Source organism: Erpetoichthys calabaricus, chromosome 6 (assembly GCF_900747795.2).
Source record: "Erpetoichthys calabaricus chromosome 6, fErpCal1.3, whole genome shotgun sequence".
Classification (NCBI taxonomy): domain Eukaryota; kingdom Metazoa; phylum Chordata; class Cladistia; order Polypteriformes; family Polypteridae; genus Erpetoichthys; species Erpetoichthys calabaricus.
Window position 1 is genome coordinate 176,400,129 of NC_041399.2, and position 18,325 is coordinate 176,418,453.

The window sequence follows — 18,325 nt, forward strand, 5'->3', positions numbered from 1 at the left end:
CCTTGTCACATGTTATTTTGGCGCTAGTTTTTTTAACCCTTTTAGGGCAGATGTTGACATTTGGTGACACGTAGCTCCTACGGTGGATAATAACTAAAGTCAACATTCAGGGACAGAGGGCAAGAAAAAGCTGTAAACATCGATAAAACTCACTGTTATGTTATAGGTAGACCCTCTGTGCTAAGAGGACTGTTAAGATTCTTTGACTTGGTGTCGAATCCCTGCATGTTCGTGAGTAGTGTAAACGAAGTCTAGAAAGGCATAGACATTGGGAAAGAACAAAGCGAATGCGCAAAGCAAAATACTCTGTGCATATTATTTAATTTTGTGTATTATTGCTGAATCAGGCTCTTGACTTATTAAACTCCCATTTTGATGCAAGAGATCTAGAGATTGAAAACTAAAGTCAGATACCTGTGTAGCGGTGCTACATGATTAACGTCATCTTAAATGTATTCTGTGCTGAGTCGCGTCTTTCGTAGCATTGTCCCGTTTACATGGTCTGTGTAAATATCGTACCCTGGAAACAAAGGGGGAAAGAGAACACCATTTAACCATGGTCCCTCATGATAGTTTGTCCTGTCAATCCCATCATGTGCATCCTTGTCATTTACTATTTAAACAGGAGGACAAAAGAAGGAAAATCCCATCTACTACACTCACAGTACATTGTAGAGCTAAGAGAGGGCATGGCTCGAATCACCTAGACCTTCCCCTGCTTGCCGCTTTCAACGCCAGAATTGAGAACTTCACTGTTACAATGCAAAAAAACCCTGGAATACCTTTTTACGCAGATACGCTGAGGATAAGAACAGTAAGACTGTTTTTTGTCCCTTGGGAGAGGAGCAAGTCATCATTTTCATCTGTGTATAATTACCATTGGACACTTTTCCAGCTGAACAAGATTCACAATCACTATTAATCCTCCGTTTAATGTTCTGGACTTTTATGTGCGTTTCATGTTTCTGTGTGTCTTCTTTTTTTCATGTTCAGTATCGGGTTCAAGGGAGGGTTTGTGTTGTATATTAGTTTTTTTTTTTTTTTTTTTTGCTGCACCTTTTTATTATTATATTCCGCTCATCACTTTTGGGGTTGGGTGTGATGTGGGAGCTTTGGAGGGAGTGAATTATATATTGTCCTGTTGTTTTTGTTTCTTATCACTATTAATATATATACACATTATTATTTTACAACCTGTTTGTTTTATGATCACTTAACCATCAACTGGGGAAATTTATTTGGAAGAAGTATGGCTTTTCGAGTCTAATGGTCCACAGCTTGCCAGGTCATAGGCCTTGGTGGTGTAGTTGCTGGTCTGGACAATTGGGCTGGCCGTTACACTTGCATTAGCTGATTGGTCCCCAGCTGATCATGCAGCTGACACACCTACAACAACATCTGTCTGGAAGGCTACACAGACACTTCTCAAACTTCAATTTCGATGCAAACGATCTGGAAATCAAAAATGAAAGACAGGTACCTGCATCAGCTGATTGGTCCTCAGCTGATCACAGTGCAGTGCAGATGATTCATCGTGCAGCTGAATCACCTACAACAACATTCACCTTGGGAGGACTACACAGACGCAGATCCATGGGATCCAAACTGGCAACTGTTCTTCATCAAGTAACACATCATACTAGTGGACACTATAGAGTACCAGCCACTTGATTACTTCGAGCTGTTTTGTTTTTCTAGAAAGTGCCTTTCAGCTTATGAGTAATGAGACAAGCAGGTATGTAAATTTACATACCGTAGGGGCTCATGAGACATAAAACAGAGTGATGCTTGTCCTAAGTATTTTATGTTGATTTACAATCATATGCAAAAGTTTGGGAACCCCTCTCAGCCTGCATAATAATTTACTCTACTTTCAACAAAAAGGGTAACAGTGGTATGGTCTTTCATTTCCTATGAACATCTGAGTACTGGGGTGTTTTCCGAACAAAGAATTTTAGTGAAGCAGTATTTAGTTGTATAAAATTAAATCACATGTGAAAAACTGGCTGTGCAAAAATGTGGGTCCCCTTGTAATTTTGCTGATTTGAATGCATGTAACTGCTCAATACTGATTGTGTCCAACCATGAGAAAAGCTATTTAAGATGGTCAATTGCAAGTATTGCTTCCCTTTGACTCTCTTCTGAAGAGTGACAGCATGGGATCCTCAAAGCAACTCTCCAAATGACTCAGGCGCCGCCACAAGTGGCAGCCTTTCCAGCAACTCCGTGTATGACTTTATCTTTCTACCTTTTTCTCTATTCACTGATCATTCCTACCACTTTCTTTTATGTGGACTCGTTCCCTGGACACTTTTTACTACTTGGACATGGATTTTTACACGCCAAGACTCATCTATTCAGGTAGTCAACTTCAAGTGCTGAGAACAAAGGCCTGTGCCAGTGTGGTTCCCTATTTACCTGACGAGGTAAGAAGGTCGTTTCGTGGCAGCAGAGCCAGCGCTAAGCTAAAAGCCAAGCGGCTAGCGAGAAAGTGGTGATACAAGCATTCGGTGCCTTCTGTGATCCTGGGAAATGTGACCTCACTACCAAATAAGATCGACGAACTGTCTGCACTGGTGAAAAATGTCAGGATCTACAGAGAATGCAGTTTGTTGTGTTTTTGTGAAGCGTGGCTAACAACTAACATCCCAGATGCTAACGTGGAGCTACCCGGGTTTAGCACAGTTAGAGCAGACAGAGACACAAATGCCTGCGGGAAGCAGAAAGGAGGCAGACTCGCTCTCTATGTGAATACAAGGTAGTGCAACTCTGGACATGTAAAAGTCAAAATCTCCACTTGCTGCAGGGACAATCGAACTGTTGGCTGTAGGTCTGCGTCCCTATTACTTGCCCAGAGAGTTTGGACACGTCATTGTTGTTATTGTTTACATCCCTCCTCGGGCGGACATGGAGATAGCGGGTAACATCATCCATTCCGCTGTTGCTAAACTACAAACGCAGCACCTCAAGGTGCTTGTGCTAATTGCTGGAGACTTTAACCATGTGACGCTGGACAAAACATTACCTGCCTTCTCCCAGTATGTGGATTGTAACACCCGGGGAAATAGGACTACTGACCTACTGTATGCAAACGTTAAAAGCTGCCTGCGCTTGGGAAAGCAGATCATAACCTTCAGCCTCACTACAAACCAAGAGTGAGGGAGCTACCTACAACCACACGCTCATTCAGGAAGTGGTCCCCTGACGCAGAGCAGGCTCTGAGAGACTGCTTTGGAACTACGGACTGGGATATCCTGCAGGGATCATATAGTGAGAACACTGAGGATGTTGTTGACTGCACTACTGACTACATCAACTTCTGTATGGACATTGTAGTTCCAGTAAGAACAGTACGCTGCTATGCTAACAACAAGCCATGGATTACAAGGGACATCAAGGGCCTTTTGAACCAGAAGAAAAGGGCTTTTAAAGGCGGTGATCAGCATGAGCTCAAGCGCGTGCAGAAGGAACTCCGAGTCCAGCTCAGGGCGGTGAAGGAGCAGTACTGGAGAAAGCTAGAGCAGAAGTTGCAGAATAACAGCATGAAGGAAGTGTGGGATGGGATGAAGATCATCACTGGCTACAGCTCGAAAGCGGGGCACCACCATCAAGAGAGACGAGGAGAGAGCAAACCAGATGAACAACTTCTTTAACAGGTTTGACCACCCTAACCCACTCTCACCTCGGAGTACTGCACCCTCCACCCATCCTTCTGCTGATACCAGCATAGGACAGAGTTTCCCCCCACCCACAATTACAGCAGCCCAGGCAAGCAGAGAGCTGAGGAGACTTCGTGTCAGCAAAGCAGTGGGTCCAGATGGAGTATCGCCACGACTGCTGAAGGCCTGTGCGTTGGAGCTGGGGAGTCCTCTACAGTGCATCTTCAATCTGAGCCTGGAACAGGGGAGAGTCTCAAGGCTTTGGAAAACATCTTGCATCACCCCAGTCCCAAAGGTATCAAGTCCTAGTGAGTTGAATGACTTCTGGCCTGTCGCTGGAGCGGCTGCTGCTTCACCACCTGAGGCCACAGGTCCGCCATGCCCTCGACCCTCTGTAGTTTGCATACAAGGAGAAGGTGGGAGCGGAGGATGCCATTGTCTATATCAGTGCTTCCCAACCTCTCCCAAACCATGGCACCTTTAGTGAAATCTTTTCAGCTAACGGCACCCCTTCACACTGATATGTAACTACTCAAATTACCAATTTAATCTTAACTCATCAGTTGAGTAGAATAAGATTCCTATTTTTATAAGGCGTACCAACTACACATTTTTGCATTTACAAAGGTAACAAAAATAAATTGCCAGTAAACCAGTCTCAAATGAAAACGTTGCAATTTGCTTGGAACCATGGCTTCATTTGCAAGGATATCACCACACAACAAACATCACGGGTGCTGAATACCTTTTTTGTCAACAAATGTAAACCCATAATTCAAGTAACTGTCCTGATAGTATTGTGTTTTCGTTTTTGCAACTTTACTGCTCCCCGCATTATCATTTTCATTGAGGTTGTTGATGCTGCTGTTGTTTTTACGTTTACGACTTTCACTACAGTCGGCCATTTTCGGCGCAAAAAAAAAAAAAAAAAACAGACAGACAGCAGGAAGCAACGTCACTTACCCTGTGGCAAGTAAGTAAATTAGAGCTAATATTTATTAATTTGTCAGACTGCAGTTGAAATAGGATGCACGCTGGACTGTATTAAAGCACACAGGTAGCATGACTTCTTTAGTCTTGAGGTGTAACTGGTATTATTATTATCAGTTCAAATCAATTTTTTTTATGTTCTGACACCTGGCAACGGCACCCTTAGTCTGTGCTCACGGCATACCAGGGTGCCGCGGCACACGGGTTGGGAAGCACTGGTCTATATGCTACACCGATCCCTCTCCCACTTGGACAGAGGCAGTGGTGCTGTAAGAATTATGTTTCTGGACTTCTCTAGCACCTTCAACACCATCCAACCTCTGCTCCTTAGGGACAAGCTGACAGAGATGGGAGTAGATTCATACCTGATGGCATGGATCGCGGACTATCTTACAAGCAGACCTCAGTATGTGTGTCTCAGGAACTTCAGGTCTGACATTCTGGTCAGCAACACAGGAGCACCGCAGGGGACTGTGCATTCTCCTGTCCTGTTCAGCCTATATACATCGGACTTCCAATACAACTCGGAGTCCTGCCACGTGCAAAAGTTTGCTGACGACACTGCTATCATGGGCTGCATCAGGAGTGGGCAGGAGGAGGAGTATAGGAACCTAATCAAGGACTTTGTTAAATGGTGCGACTCAAACCACCTACACCTGAACACCAGCAAAACCAAAGAGCTGGTGGTGGATTTTAGGAGGACTAGGCCCCTCATGGACCCCGTGATTATCAGAGGTGACTGTGTGCAGAGGGTGCAGACCTATAAATACCTGGGAGTGCAGCTGGATGATAAATTGGACTGGACTGCCAATACTGATGCTCTGTGCAAGAGAGGACAGAGCCAGCTATACTTTCTTAGAAGGCTGGTGTCTTTCAACGTCTGCAATAAGATGCTGCAGATGTTCTATCAGACGGTTGTGGCGAGCGCCCTCTTCTATGCGGTGGTGTGCTGGGGAGGCCTCAAGCCTGGACAAACTGGTGAGGAAGACAGGCTCTATTGTAGGCACGGAGCTGGACAGCTTGACATCTGCGGCGGAGCGTTGGGCGCTGAGAAGGCTCCTGTCAATCATGGAGAATCCACTGCATCCACTAAAGAGAATCACCTCCAGACAGAGGAGTAGCTTCAGCAACAGACTGCTGTCACTGTCCTACTCCACTGACAGACTGAGGAGATCGTTCCTCCCCCACACTATGCGACTCTTCAATTCCACCTAGGGGGTAAATGTGAACATTATACAAAGTTATTGTCCGTTATACCTGCATTTTTATCACTCTTTAATTTAATATTGTTTTTTATCAGTATGCTGCTGCTGGAGTATGTGAATTTCCCCTTAGATAGATACTTTATTAATCCTATCTCTCTATCAAAGATCGGAAAACCAAGATTGTTGAGTATCATGGTTTAGGGGAAGGCTACAAAAAGCAATCTCAGAGGTTTAAACTGTCAGTTTCAACTGTAAGGAATGTAATCAGGAAATGGAAAGCCACAGGCACAGTTGCTGTTAAACCCAGGTCTGGCAAGGCAAGAAAAATACAGGAGCGGTATATGCGCAGGATTTTGAGAATGGTTACAGATAACCCACAGATCATCTCCAAAGACCTGCAAGATGGTATATCTGTACATCGTTCTACAATTCAGCACAATTTGCACAAAGAACATCTGTATGGCAGGGTGATGAGAAAGAAGCCCTTTCTGCACTCACGCCACAAACAGCGTCGCTTGTTGTATGCAAATGCTCATTTAGACAAGCCAGATTCATTTTGGAACAAAGTGCTTTGGACTGATAAGACAAAAATTGAGTTATCTGGTCATAACAAAAAGCACTTTGCATGGCGGAAGAAGAACACCGCATTTCAAGAAAAACACCGGCTACCTACTGTCAAAGTTGGTGGAGGGTTCCATCATGCTGTGGGGCTGTGTGACTAGTTCAGGGACTGGGGCCCTTGTAAAAGTCGAGGGTCAGATGAATTCAATCCAGTATCAACAAATTCTTCAGGATAATGTTCAAGCATCAGTCACAAAGTTGAAGTTACGTAGGGATTGGATATTCCAACAAGACAATGACCCAAAACACAGTTCGAAATCTACAAAAGCATTCATGCAGAGGGAGAAGTACAATGTTCTGGAATGGCCGTCACAGTCCCCTGACTTGAATATCATCGAAAATCTATGGGAAGATTTGAAGCAGGCTGTCCATGCTCGGCAGCCATCAAATTGAACTGAACTGGAGAGATTTTGTATGGAAGAGTGGTCAAAAATACTTTCATCCAGAATCCAGACACTCATCAAAGGCTATAGGAGGCGTCTAGAGGCTGTTTATTTGCAAAAGGAGGCTTAACTAAGTATTGATGTAATATCTGTTGGGGTGCCCAAATTTATGCACCGTCTAATTTTGTTATGATGCATATTGCATATTTTCTGTTAATCCAATACACTTAATATCACTGCTGAAATACTACTGTTTCCATAAGGCATGTCATATATTAAAAGGAAGTTGCTACTTTGAAAGCTCAGCTAATGATAAACAAAAATCCAAGGAATTAAGAGGGATTCCCAAACTTTTTCATATGACTGTATGCGTGAAACCATTGTTTTGTGTGGGGACAAAAGGAAAAAAAAAAAAAAACTTAAGTTAACTTTAAGGCCTCATTCTTCAAAACAGTGTGCCCACTGAGTTGCTTCTCCTTTAATTCTGCTTTGCTGTTTGCAACTAGTGACAAATAAAATGTATAGAGGAGTTTCCACAGCAAACTTGTTGAGACATGCTTCGTCAGGGTTTCTAGCACAAGACTAAAGAGAAGCAGACTCAAGACTGACCCTTGATGAACTCCTATCTTGATGTCAAAATAGTAGCTATACAGTAATCGCTCCTCCATCGCGGGGGTTGCGTTCCAGAGCCACGAGCGGAATAAGAAAATCCGCGAAGTAGAAACCATATGTTTATATGGTTATTTTTATATTGTCATGCTTGGGTCACAGATTTGCGCAGAAAATCTCTTTTTCAAAAGTTTAAACTGTGCTCCATGACAAGACAGAGATGACAGTTCTGTCTCACAATTAAAAGAATGCAAACATATCTTCCTCATCAAAGGAGTGCGTGTCAGGAGCACAGAATGTCACATAGATAGAGAAAACAATCTCTAGCAAACAAATCAATAGGGCTGTTTGGCTTTTAAGTATGCGAAGCACCGCGGCACAAAGCTGTTGAAGGTGGCAGCTCACACCCCCTCCGTCAGGAGCAGAGAGAGAGAGAGAGAGAGAGAGAGAGAGAGAGAGAGAGTGAGTTTGTTTTTCAGTCAAAAATCAATACGTGCCCTTCGAGCTTTTAAGTATGCGAAGCACCGTGCAGCATGTCGCTTCAGGAAGCAGCTGCACAAAAGATAGCAACGTGAAGATAATCTTTCAGCATTTTTAGACGAGCGTCCGTATCGTCTAGGTGTGCGAACAACCCCCCTGCTCAATCCCCATACATCAGGATCAGAGAAAGTCAGCGCAAGAGAGAGAGAAGAGTAAGCAATCTAGCTTCTCAGCCATCTGCCAATAGCATCCCTTGCATGAAATCAACTGGGCAAACCAACTGAGGAAGCATGTACCAGAAATTAAAAGACCCATTGTCCGCAGAAATCCGCGAACCAGCAAAAAATCCGCGATATATATTTAAATATGCTTACATATAAAATCCGCGATGGAGTGAAGCCGCAAAAGGCGAAGCGCGATATAGCGAGGGATCACTGTAGCCCATATTGGTTCTGACTCTCGTTTTAGCACCCACACAACATGGTCATCACTGCTTAACTGCTTAACACTGCATAACCATTCCTCAATGGCGGATTCTCTCAATGTCCATGAGACCACCTTCTCAAGGTAGACAAATGCCTACCAAAGTTCTTTATCTTTCTTTCGGTGTTTTTCTTGGAGTAGAATGGCGACAAAGATGGCATCTGTGGTACCTACACTTGGCCAGAAACAGAACTGCATTTAGTTCATTGTCAATTTTTGTTGCAATTTTGTTTTCAAAAAAACATTTGACAACTTTCATTGTTTTTTTCCAAAAGCCACATTCCATAGGGCCTCCTTTGCCTTTAAAAACAAGAACCAACCCATTTCACTATGACACCAACTTTGAGGAATTTTACTCATAGAAACAAGGTTATTGCAAAGTTCTGTCAACGCATCAATTACAATGTCGCTGCCTGCCTTTAGCATATCTGCATCAAGGCAGATTGGGCCAGCAGCTTTTCTGTTCTTCATCCATTTCAGATCCTCAACAGTGTCACATCTGCTTATTAACTCCACAGGTCCTTCAACAGGCTAATACTTTAAATTATTATTCTAGTCATTCTCTTGATTCAGCAATTCTGTCAAAATATTTCAGCCATTTTGACACTACTTTTCTTTAGCAACTGAGGCCAATTCCTCTATCCTCTTTCAAGAAACGAACACCAGAAACATCTTGACGGTCTCCTTTCTTCCGCTTTGCTATTTTCAAAATACTGTCTCGCTCATCTCTTTGATCTAAGCGTTGTTTAGTTTCTTTAAAGATTTGATCCTAAACTCGGGCAACACATCTTTTAGCTTCCTTTCTTGTCTTAACATACTCAACATGCTTCAAGGCTCTTTTGGCATTTTTAGCCTTTTGCCATTCTTTGAACTTAGCCCTCTTTTCTTTTATAGCTTTTTTAGTTCACACCACCATCATCGCTCAGTGTGCACTGGCTTATTCTTTGATACACCACAGACATTCATAGCCATGTTCATAAGCATGTTTTCAAAGGAACCCCATTGAATACTTTGGCTATTTGCCTCTTCTGTTGATTCTGCAGCCCAGTCTTTTCTTTTTTTCAGCAAATGCTTGACAAGTTTCAACTTCTCAGAGTTGCTATGATTTAACTTTTGGATGGGTGATGTTTTTGCTCTTTTTCATTTACCTTTGATTTTCCATTTCAAGTTGGGAACTACTAGATGATGTTGGCTGACACATTCTTCTACAATTGACTTGACACTGTAAACCTCCTTCTTCTGTACTGACCTAATAAGTCATGTCAATAGTGCTTTTCACATCTCCTGACTTAATCTACAATTGACTTGACACTGTAAACCTCCTTCTTCTGTACTGACCTAATAAGTCATGTCAATAGTGCTTTTCACATCTCCTGACTTAATAGTTACTAAATGCTCTTCACACTTGTTGAAAAATGTGTTCATCACTGACGTATTCATGGCTTCTGCAAATTGTAGGTTAGCACCTTCCTTCTGCATTTCTGTTACCAAAGCCCAAATTCCAATAAGCCTTAGTACAGTTCCCTGCATTTTACCCTAAATGCCCATTCATATCCCTTGTAATAAAGAGGTCCTGATCACCACCAATATTCACAACTGCATTTTCTAGCTGTTCTCAGAAGAGGGACTTCTATTCAGTGCTTCGGTTGACTTGTGGAGTGTAACAAGATATAACGCTGACTTTCCTGTCACCTAGGACAAAGCTGACCATGAGAATCTGGTTGTTTATCCTTTCCACACTAATATGCAGTCAATTAGCTTTGTTGAAATCAAAATACCAATACCATTTATACCAAATCTACCTCCAGACCACATCAGCTTGTATCTACAAATCACTCTAGTGCCATGACCTTTCCACCTAGTTCCTTGCAAGCTGCAAATATTAACATTTTGCTTTCTCAAAGTTTCACGCAATTCGCCACAGTGACCGGTTAAAGATCCAACATTCCATGTTCCTAAATGAAGTCTAAATTGAGGTACCCCACCCCAACTTATTTCTAATTTCAGGAGCTGGTCTGAGGTTTGCCGTATTACCTAGCTACAGAACGCCAGACAATAGTGGTCAAGGATGGTATCCAATGCTGTGCCTCGGATCACCAGACAACATTGGTCGGGAGTCAGACCCAGTGTTGTGCCCCTGATTGCCCATTGATGGTACAGAAAAAAGGAAAGGAGGGGTCACGTCTCACCACGAGAAGGCCTAGCAGCAGGAGATTCTGTTGTTATTACACCTACTAACCAGAAAGCAGAACAGTGGAGTAGAAAAATCTGTCTGTTTTATAAATGATTGTACAATATAACAAATGTACTGCAGCATAACATGTCTGGATTACAATGCCAAAATTAGAGTGGGATGGAAATTGTGATACAGTAATGGATTGGTGGATCAGGAGTGCTCCAGCACATGTACCCATACTGTTCGTGGTGGTAGTTACAATATTTAAAATAAATTCAATGTGCCACTATTCTATTACTATAGTCAAAGTTCATTTTTGTCAATACTTTTTGGAAGGAAAAAACATTTACTTTGTGAAAAGACTGCAAAGTTATTGGTTATTTGCTTTAATACCAGTACTATTGGTACCAAAGTCAAAATTTTAGCATCAATTCAACACTAGTCAGGAGTATACAGTCGTGGCCAAAAGTTTCGAGAATAACACAAGTATTAGTTTTCACAAAGGTTGCTGCTTCAGTGTTTTTAGATCTTTTCGTCAGATGTTTCTATGGTATACTGAAGTATAATTACAAGCATTTCATAAGTTTCAAAGGCTTTTATTGACAATTACATTAAGTTTATGCAAAGAGTCAATATTTGTAGTGTTGGCCCTTCTTTTTCAAGACCTCTGCAATTCATCCCAGCATGCTGTCAATCAACTTCTGGGCCTAATCCTAATTGAAGGAAGCCCATTCTTGCATAATTAATGCTTGGAGTTTGTCAGAATTTGTAGGTTTTTGTTTGTCCACCTGCCTCTTGAGGATTGACCACAAGTTCTCAATGGGATTAAGGTCTGGGGAGTTTCCTGGCATTGGACCCATAATTTCGATGTTTTGTTCCCCGAGCCACTTAGTTATCACTTTTGTCTTATGGCTCCATCATGCTGGAAAAGGCATTGTTCATCACCAAACTGTTCTAGGATGGCTGGGAGAAGTTGCTCTTGGAGGAAGTTTTGGTACCATGCTTTACTCATGGCTATGTTTTTAGGCAAAAGTGTAGTGGGCCCACTCCATTGGCTGATAAGCAACCCCACGCAAGAATGGCCTCAGGATGCTTTACTGTTGGTATGACACAGGACTGGTGGTAGCATTCACCGTTTTTTCTCCAGACAATCTTTTTTCCGTATGCCCCAAACAACTGGAAAGGGGATTCATCAGACAAAATGACTTTACCTCAGTCCTTAGCAGTCCAATTCCTGTACCTTTGGTTTTTCTTGGAGAGCAGTGGCTTCTTTGCTGCCCTTCTTGACACCAGGCCATCCTCCAATAGTCTTTGCCTCACTGTGCATAGAGATGCACTCACGTAGCTGAATCAGCTTTAGGAGATGGTCCTGGCATTTGCTGGACTTTCTTGGGCACCCTGAAGCCTTCTTCACAACAGCAGTGGATATGGGTTTTTTGGGATTAAGTTCATTTTCATGGCAAAGAGGGACTTTGCAATTAATTGCAATTCATCTGATCCCTCTTCATAACATTCTGGAGTATATGCAAATTGCCATTATAAAAACTGATACAGCAAACTTTGTGAAAATTATCATTTGTGTCGTTCTCAAAACTTTTAGCCACGACTGTACAATGCAACTGTGGAGTTACAAAGTCAACTTTAAATATGTGTTGTGCTCATACAGTAAAAAGTGTTCCATAGATAGAATGTCAGGTTTACTCTCTTATTTTATACAAAAATCTTTTTGCTTGCTTTCCTCACTTTGAAATTCTGAGTAAACATAGTATAAAATACTGAATACTCCTTACATTTTTCTAAAAAAAATCTCCAAAAAGGTTAACTATCAAAGAAGAGATACCAAGAAACGTCACAACTTACTTTGATATACGGTCCATATTTGCAATTTGTTTTTGATTACGGATTACTTCAATTGCTGCCCAGATATACTGGACCACTTTGGGATCTGCCTGCCTTTTCTTTGCTGTCCGTGACATGGTGTCCTTATTCCTTTATATCTGCAATTAAAAAAAGAAGGAAAAATAATAAACACTACTTAGCAAATTCATTAATTTAAAACACAAATATATTTTTCTAAGGTGTGCCTCTTCATACTAGGGATGAGCATTTAAAATAATTTAAAATAATAAGGTAGGGAAAAAAAAACCTAGGATGTGGTACTATTCCATCAGAGACCACACTCATGCACACAGCCACACTGGACTAATTTAGAATTGCCACTTAACATAATGTGCAGATCTTTGGAGATATGGGAGGGAAGCCAGTGTACCTGGAGAAAAAGTCACATAGACAAGGGGAGACAAGCAAACTCCATACAGACTACGACTGGATGAAGAATTCAAACCCAGGATATTCAATCTATAGTGCAATCCTACAAAATAATCAATTCATATTATTTCTTTATTGAAAATTTATTTATTAGCAAATCTTCTTTGAAGTCACATACAGCTTGTTGTCTTTATACCAGCTAACACACTGAAAGCACAAGCAAAGCAGTATGTGTACAACCATAAAGAAAGGGTTTCAACCCTATCAGCCATCAAGGTTTCCTTTTAAATTCTGTTCCACCATAATATCACACGGCAAGAATCAACAAAAGTACATACATTTTCACAATTAAATAGTTTTTGATTGCTCCCTTGATGATGGACTTGAATTGTTACTGCCAGAAGGGATCCTGCTTTGATGGGTCCTTGAGTAAGGCCCTTAACCTAGAATATTGCTCTAGGAGAGCTGTACAATGGCTCACCCCACCCTCTGACCCCAAAGGTCATGTGAAAAGGCAATTTTCTCTCAGGGGATAACACAGTATATAAAAATAATGCTTTTATGACTTTTGGACTTAATATTTTAATTGTATAGCCCAAAAAAGAAAATCAAAGTCAATGTGTAAACTTCATTGGTTTTAACCGCTTAAGTGTACCTAATAATTAGAAATTTTGTCATTCTATAATACAGCCTCAGAATACTGCTAAACACCAAGGTTTTGAGGATTTTGTTAGAATAATTCGGCCAAAATATGCAAAGAAATGCCCTAACTCCAAATTACTTACATAAATGTACAAAGTACCTGACAGAATAAGACAAAAAAAAAAAAAAAAAATCGACAGACCCTGGTATCAAGAATTGTCACATATACACATGCAAATGAACCTTGCACTGATATCCATCCTACTTAATTATTTTTTTAATGACTACAAGCTTAATGTTATGTTCCCTCTCAAATAATTTTACACTTACATAAACAATAATAAAATGCAAACCTGCACAAGGATGTATCAAATGTAGCACCTGTGCACTTATGAGATTATGTTTTTTGCCAAACACACTGTAGCTACCAATAAATGACACTACAAAAAGTTCAGTTATTTGTTGATAACAATAAAAGTTCAAAATACAGTGTTTCGTCATCATCACAGTAGTTTTGAAGCAGGTTATGTCAAACAACAACTGAATATAAACTATATATCTCAGTCTATCCTTGAGTATTATGAGATGTGGAGAGGAAAAAGAAAAAACTTTAAAGATTCAGCATGTGTTATGTGTACCCACTTTGTACAAATCATGGTTACAGGTGCTGGAATCTGTTCCAGCAGAGTTAGATTTAAAAAAATGTTTGGTACTAAACGGATTAAGCACAATCTCTGGTTGTTTTGTAAACTTTAGACCATGTGCATTTTGTATTAAGAAACATAAAATGTGTTATATGTTTTACAGGACTAAAATATAATCTTTTGTGCCTATGTAAAGAGAACACAGAGGAAAAAGTAAATAGATTGCAAATTATAAAAATGACTTAATGCCATCTGAGAGCATAGTCACTATCTGATCTACTAAAAGTGAATACTGCACAAAGATTGCGGAAAAATCACACAGAAAATTAAGACACACAGAATCAGTTATTTCTTTGGACTCAAATTTTAACCTAACACTACTATCAGTAGATAAATTAATTAAAAATCTGTACTGATCCATCCAATGCTGGAAAAATGTAACTCAGGAATTTTGAAGGGAAGATTTTTTACCTCCTGCGGTGGGTTAGCACCCTGCCCAGGATTGGTTCTTGCCTTGTGCCCTGTGTTGGCTGGGATTGGCTCCAGCAGACCCCCGTGACCCTGTGTTCGGATTCAACGGGTTGGAAGATGGATGGATTTTTTACCTCACATGTAACAATAAATGACGATGTTTCATAGAATTCAGGGGAATGTATACGTTATTGTTTTTTTTAAACTTTATCTTAACCTGTGTATATATTGAATATATTAATTAAGACTCAATATATACTACACAGTCCTTATTTATCCCCTCATTGTAACTGCCGTAAGTAAGCAATTAGGCATATGCTTTCATTTAGATCTGTGGTCTCGCACACACTTGTCACTACAGAATGAGCCTGGACTTTAGTAATTATGTCATCAAAAATTGCAGTTGCTCGCATACTATTTAAATATATATACAGTACTTATCCCCACTAAGTGCGTAACTGTGTGTTGCTCTTTCATAGCATTGTTATTATCAGCTAAGCTAATGTGCAAGCTTTAAACACCAACTTATAAATATTATTTTGAAATGAACAAGGTATATACAAGCAGTACATATCACTACTCAATACAACCACCTGTCTCAATTTTTTTTTAATTCCCTCAGCTATGTGAATTTTTAGTTAATGCCTGATTTATCCTTCAAATGATAATTAAGCTAGTCACATAGTTCACAATAATGGATGCAGTTCAGGTCTCAAAATCCATTTTTTGAATTAAAGAGGGAAATCTCCCAATTAAATTTAACACAAGAGGAGGTTTCTGACTCGGGTTGGGGTGAAATTGTATTTGAGGAGGTCAAAATCTGACCATTTAAAAACATTTAGATATTAATATTTCAGGCATTTTTCAAAAAGTCGCAACTTATTTTTTCTTAAGACTACAGATTACATATTATTGACAGGCTTATTAGCTTGATATTTCAGCTATTGTAACATAATATACATTTTGCATGTAACATCTCCCACATATATTTGGCCAAAAAAACAGACTTGCCATGAAAAACATTGCACCAGTACAATAATACAAAAAATTTAGAGAAAATAAAATATGCTAAGAAAACACTTCTTGCCCCGCCCCCCAATACTACATTTATCATGTCATTTATAGTCAGTTATAACAGTTAAACAGTCAGCATAAAGCTGTAAATTTGAATTAAGTCACTTTAAGAAGTTTGAGATATTTGTTATAATAGTTATATTTTTAACTCAGATACCAGAGTAGTGCACACAGATTAGCACTGCCACTTCAAAGATACAACAAACTAGGTGCAAATCCAGCACCTGATAATCTGTGTGAAGTCTGAATGTTCTACCTATGTCTGTTTTTCTTCTGGGTACTCCAGTTTGACTAAATGATCTCAGTGTGAGTGTTCTACCATGATAGGTCCCTGCTCCTCTGACCTGGAGTGGGATTGAGTATGACTATTAGTTGTCTACTTATGAACATATTTGCTTTTCTAAATATAAAATTACAAAAGACCATAAGAGAAAATAAAAGTAAATTGTCGCATTCTAAAGGAAGTCCTAATTTTTATACTGAAATGTTCTTTTTTAAGAGTTATAGAGGTGGCATGTTTCTACAGTCAATTTTAATAAAGCTCAAGTTCTTTTTGAGCATTGTTTGTAATCTGTTCATGTGTATTACAGATTTTTTACTTTTCATATATATAAAATTACAAAAGACCATAAGAGAAAATAAAAGTAAATTGTCACATTCTAAAGAAAGTCCTAATTTTTATACTGAAATGTTCTTTTTTAAGAGTTATAGAGATGGCATGTTTCTACAGTCAATTTTTATAAAGCTCAAGTTCTTTTTCAGCATTGTTTGTAATTTGCTTGTGTGTATCACTGATTTTTTACTTTTCATATTCCAGTTTAAAGTAAATCAAGCCCGCTATAAACATTAAAAAAACAGATGATTGTGTGTTTCTTTATCTTTCTAAACACAGTCACAATTTGGCAGCATGAACCTAAATATGAATTCACTAAACAATCCAAGTTGCCCTGAAATTCTGTGTTGTCGGCGTACACAAAAATACTTTAGCCTGTTTTTAGCCATCCAATTTAGCACAGTTTAGTCAAGTTTCTTCTAAAGAGCAGTGTAAACAGAGGACATTGCACGCCTGTGTCCTTGACTCCTACAGCACACTTATGCAGCACTGCTGAACAGCCCATTTCCAAATTCCACAGATGCAAGTTCTGGTCAAGAGCAATGTCAACAGGAACATAACATCCTATGCATATGACCTTACCAAAACATTAACGATGAAAAAAATAAGTCCTCAGTAAAAGATTTGGCATAATTATAAAATAGTGATTTAAAAAATACTAACTATTCTTGCAACAAGTAAGAAAGAACACTTACCAAATATCTTTGGCAAATGCCAAATTCTTAAAAATATTTATTGCAATTGTTACAAATTTCAGTTTCAGATGGGAGATTTAAATGTGCAAGGAAGGGATTCAATGGCATGGAGAATTCTTTGTCACCTGGCAATGCACTTCTGAGGATCGTGTCTACAACATCTCAGGAGGCCACAAGGGTTAACTATTAAACTACAATAAACTATTATAAACTGGATTGGATAAGGATACAGATATTAAAGCTTTCTCCAGTGAGTAAGATTTCTTACTGAAATTTGTGCTCTTTAGTTAGTGCTTCCTTTATCTACTTTGTGTTTTCTACTAGATGAAGGCTATGTACATCTAATGTACCAATTCTTGTACGTTTTCTGAACACAATTCCACCTGTTCTCTTTACTTACCCTGAATATGTTCAGGCACTGTATTAAGACTGCTGTGAATCAACAGATCTATCCAGTCACAACATCTATCCAATACAAACAGTAAAACAAATGCACTTGAATGATGTAAAATGCATGTCGATTTTTTCAAGGTTTAGCAACCTAGCATTCCTTCAACAAATGCTCCTTCAGAGAGACATTCAGTACTAATGATAATATAGTTACCCCATTGAGATCATCTTTAAAGACAGATAGTTTGGACAAAGTTTGACTTAACAATTTAAAATTGTATTTATGTACTGTGATTCACTGGTCTTCTGAAAAGTAGAGGGTTTATTAATTGGAGGACTAGATGCTATACAAGATGTAATGACGGAGATTAACTTAGTTGGCAATTATTCCCTTTACTTTTGCAAATATGGAATAAACATTATAAATTTATACACTGTCTCTCTTTGGTTTTGGAAGCTTTTTTTCTAATGGGGAATTACTGTGTTACTAATTGGATTTATGCCTTCTCAGTAACCTGAAAAAAGCCTTAGAAAAGTAAGAATTAAAATATCTGCAAATACTGAGATCTCAACTGGTGGTGACTGCTTTTTCTATACTCAATGTTTTCACATTTTTGGATTATACTTTTTTTAAATACTGGCTGCAAAATCTGTTTCTTTATTCTTAGAAATTGTCTTTTTTAATCAGTATTGCTTTGGCACTTTTGTTCAGCATTGCTGTCTGACACTCGTAGTCAATGGGTTTAAGTAGCACTAGTTTTCTACAGTCACGTGCCAATTTACACCCCAACGAGGTGAGGCAATTCACACTTACAGCAGTGGCCTAGGAAAGTAATTGGGTAATAATGTTTAGAAACTGACCATCCAAAATTATAAATCTTGGAGGGCCCTTTAAGGTTTGTTTTGATCTATGCTACTCCAC

The 18,325-nt window shown here is 39.5% G+C and overlaps 1 protein-coding gene across 4 annotated transcripts in view; it reads right to left on the bottom strand.

The window, feature by feature from the left end:
- The window catches only part of zmynd11 (zinc finger, MYND-type containing 11), a 141,021-nt gene that overhangs the window by 94,946 nt on the left and 27,750 nt on the right, over window positions 1–18,325 (bottom strand). For all 4 annotated transcript variants that reach the window (XM_028804132.2, XM_028804131.2, XM_028804134.2 and 1 more), the window contains exon 2: window positions 12,467–12,603. In XM_028804132.2, the coding sequence (XP_028659965.1) occupies window positions 12,467–12,582 (116 nt within the window). In that variant the 5' untranslated portion in view covers window positions 12,583–12,603. The remainder of the gene's footprint in view (window positions 1–12,466; window positions 12,604–18,325) is intronic.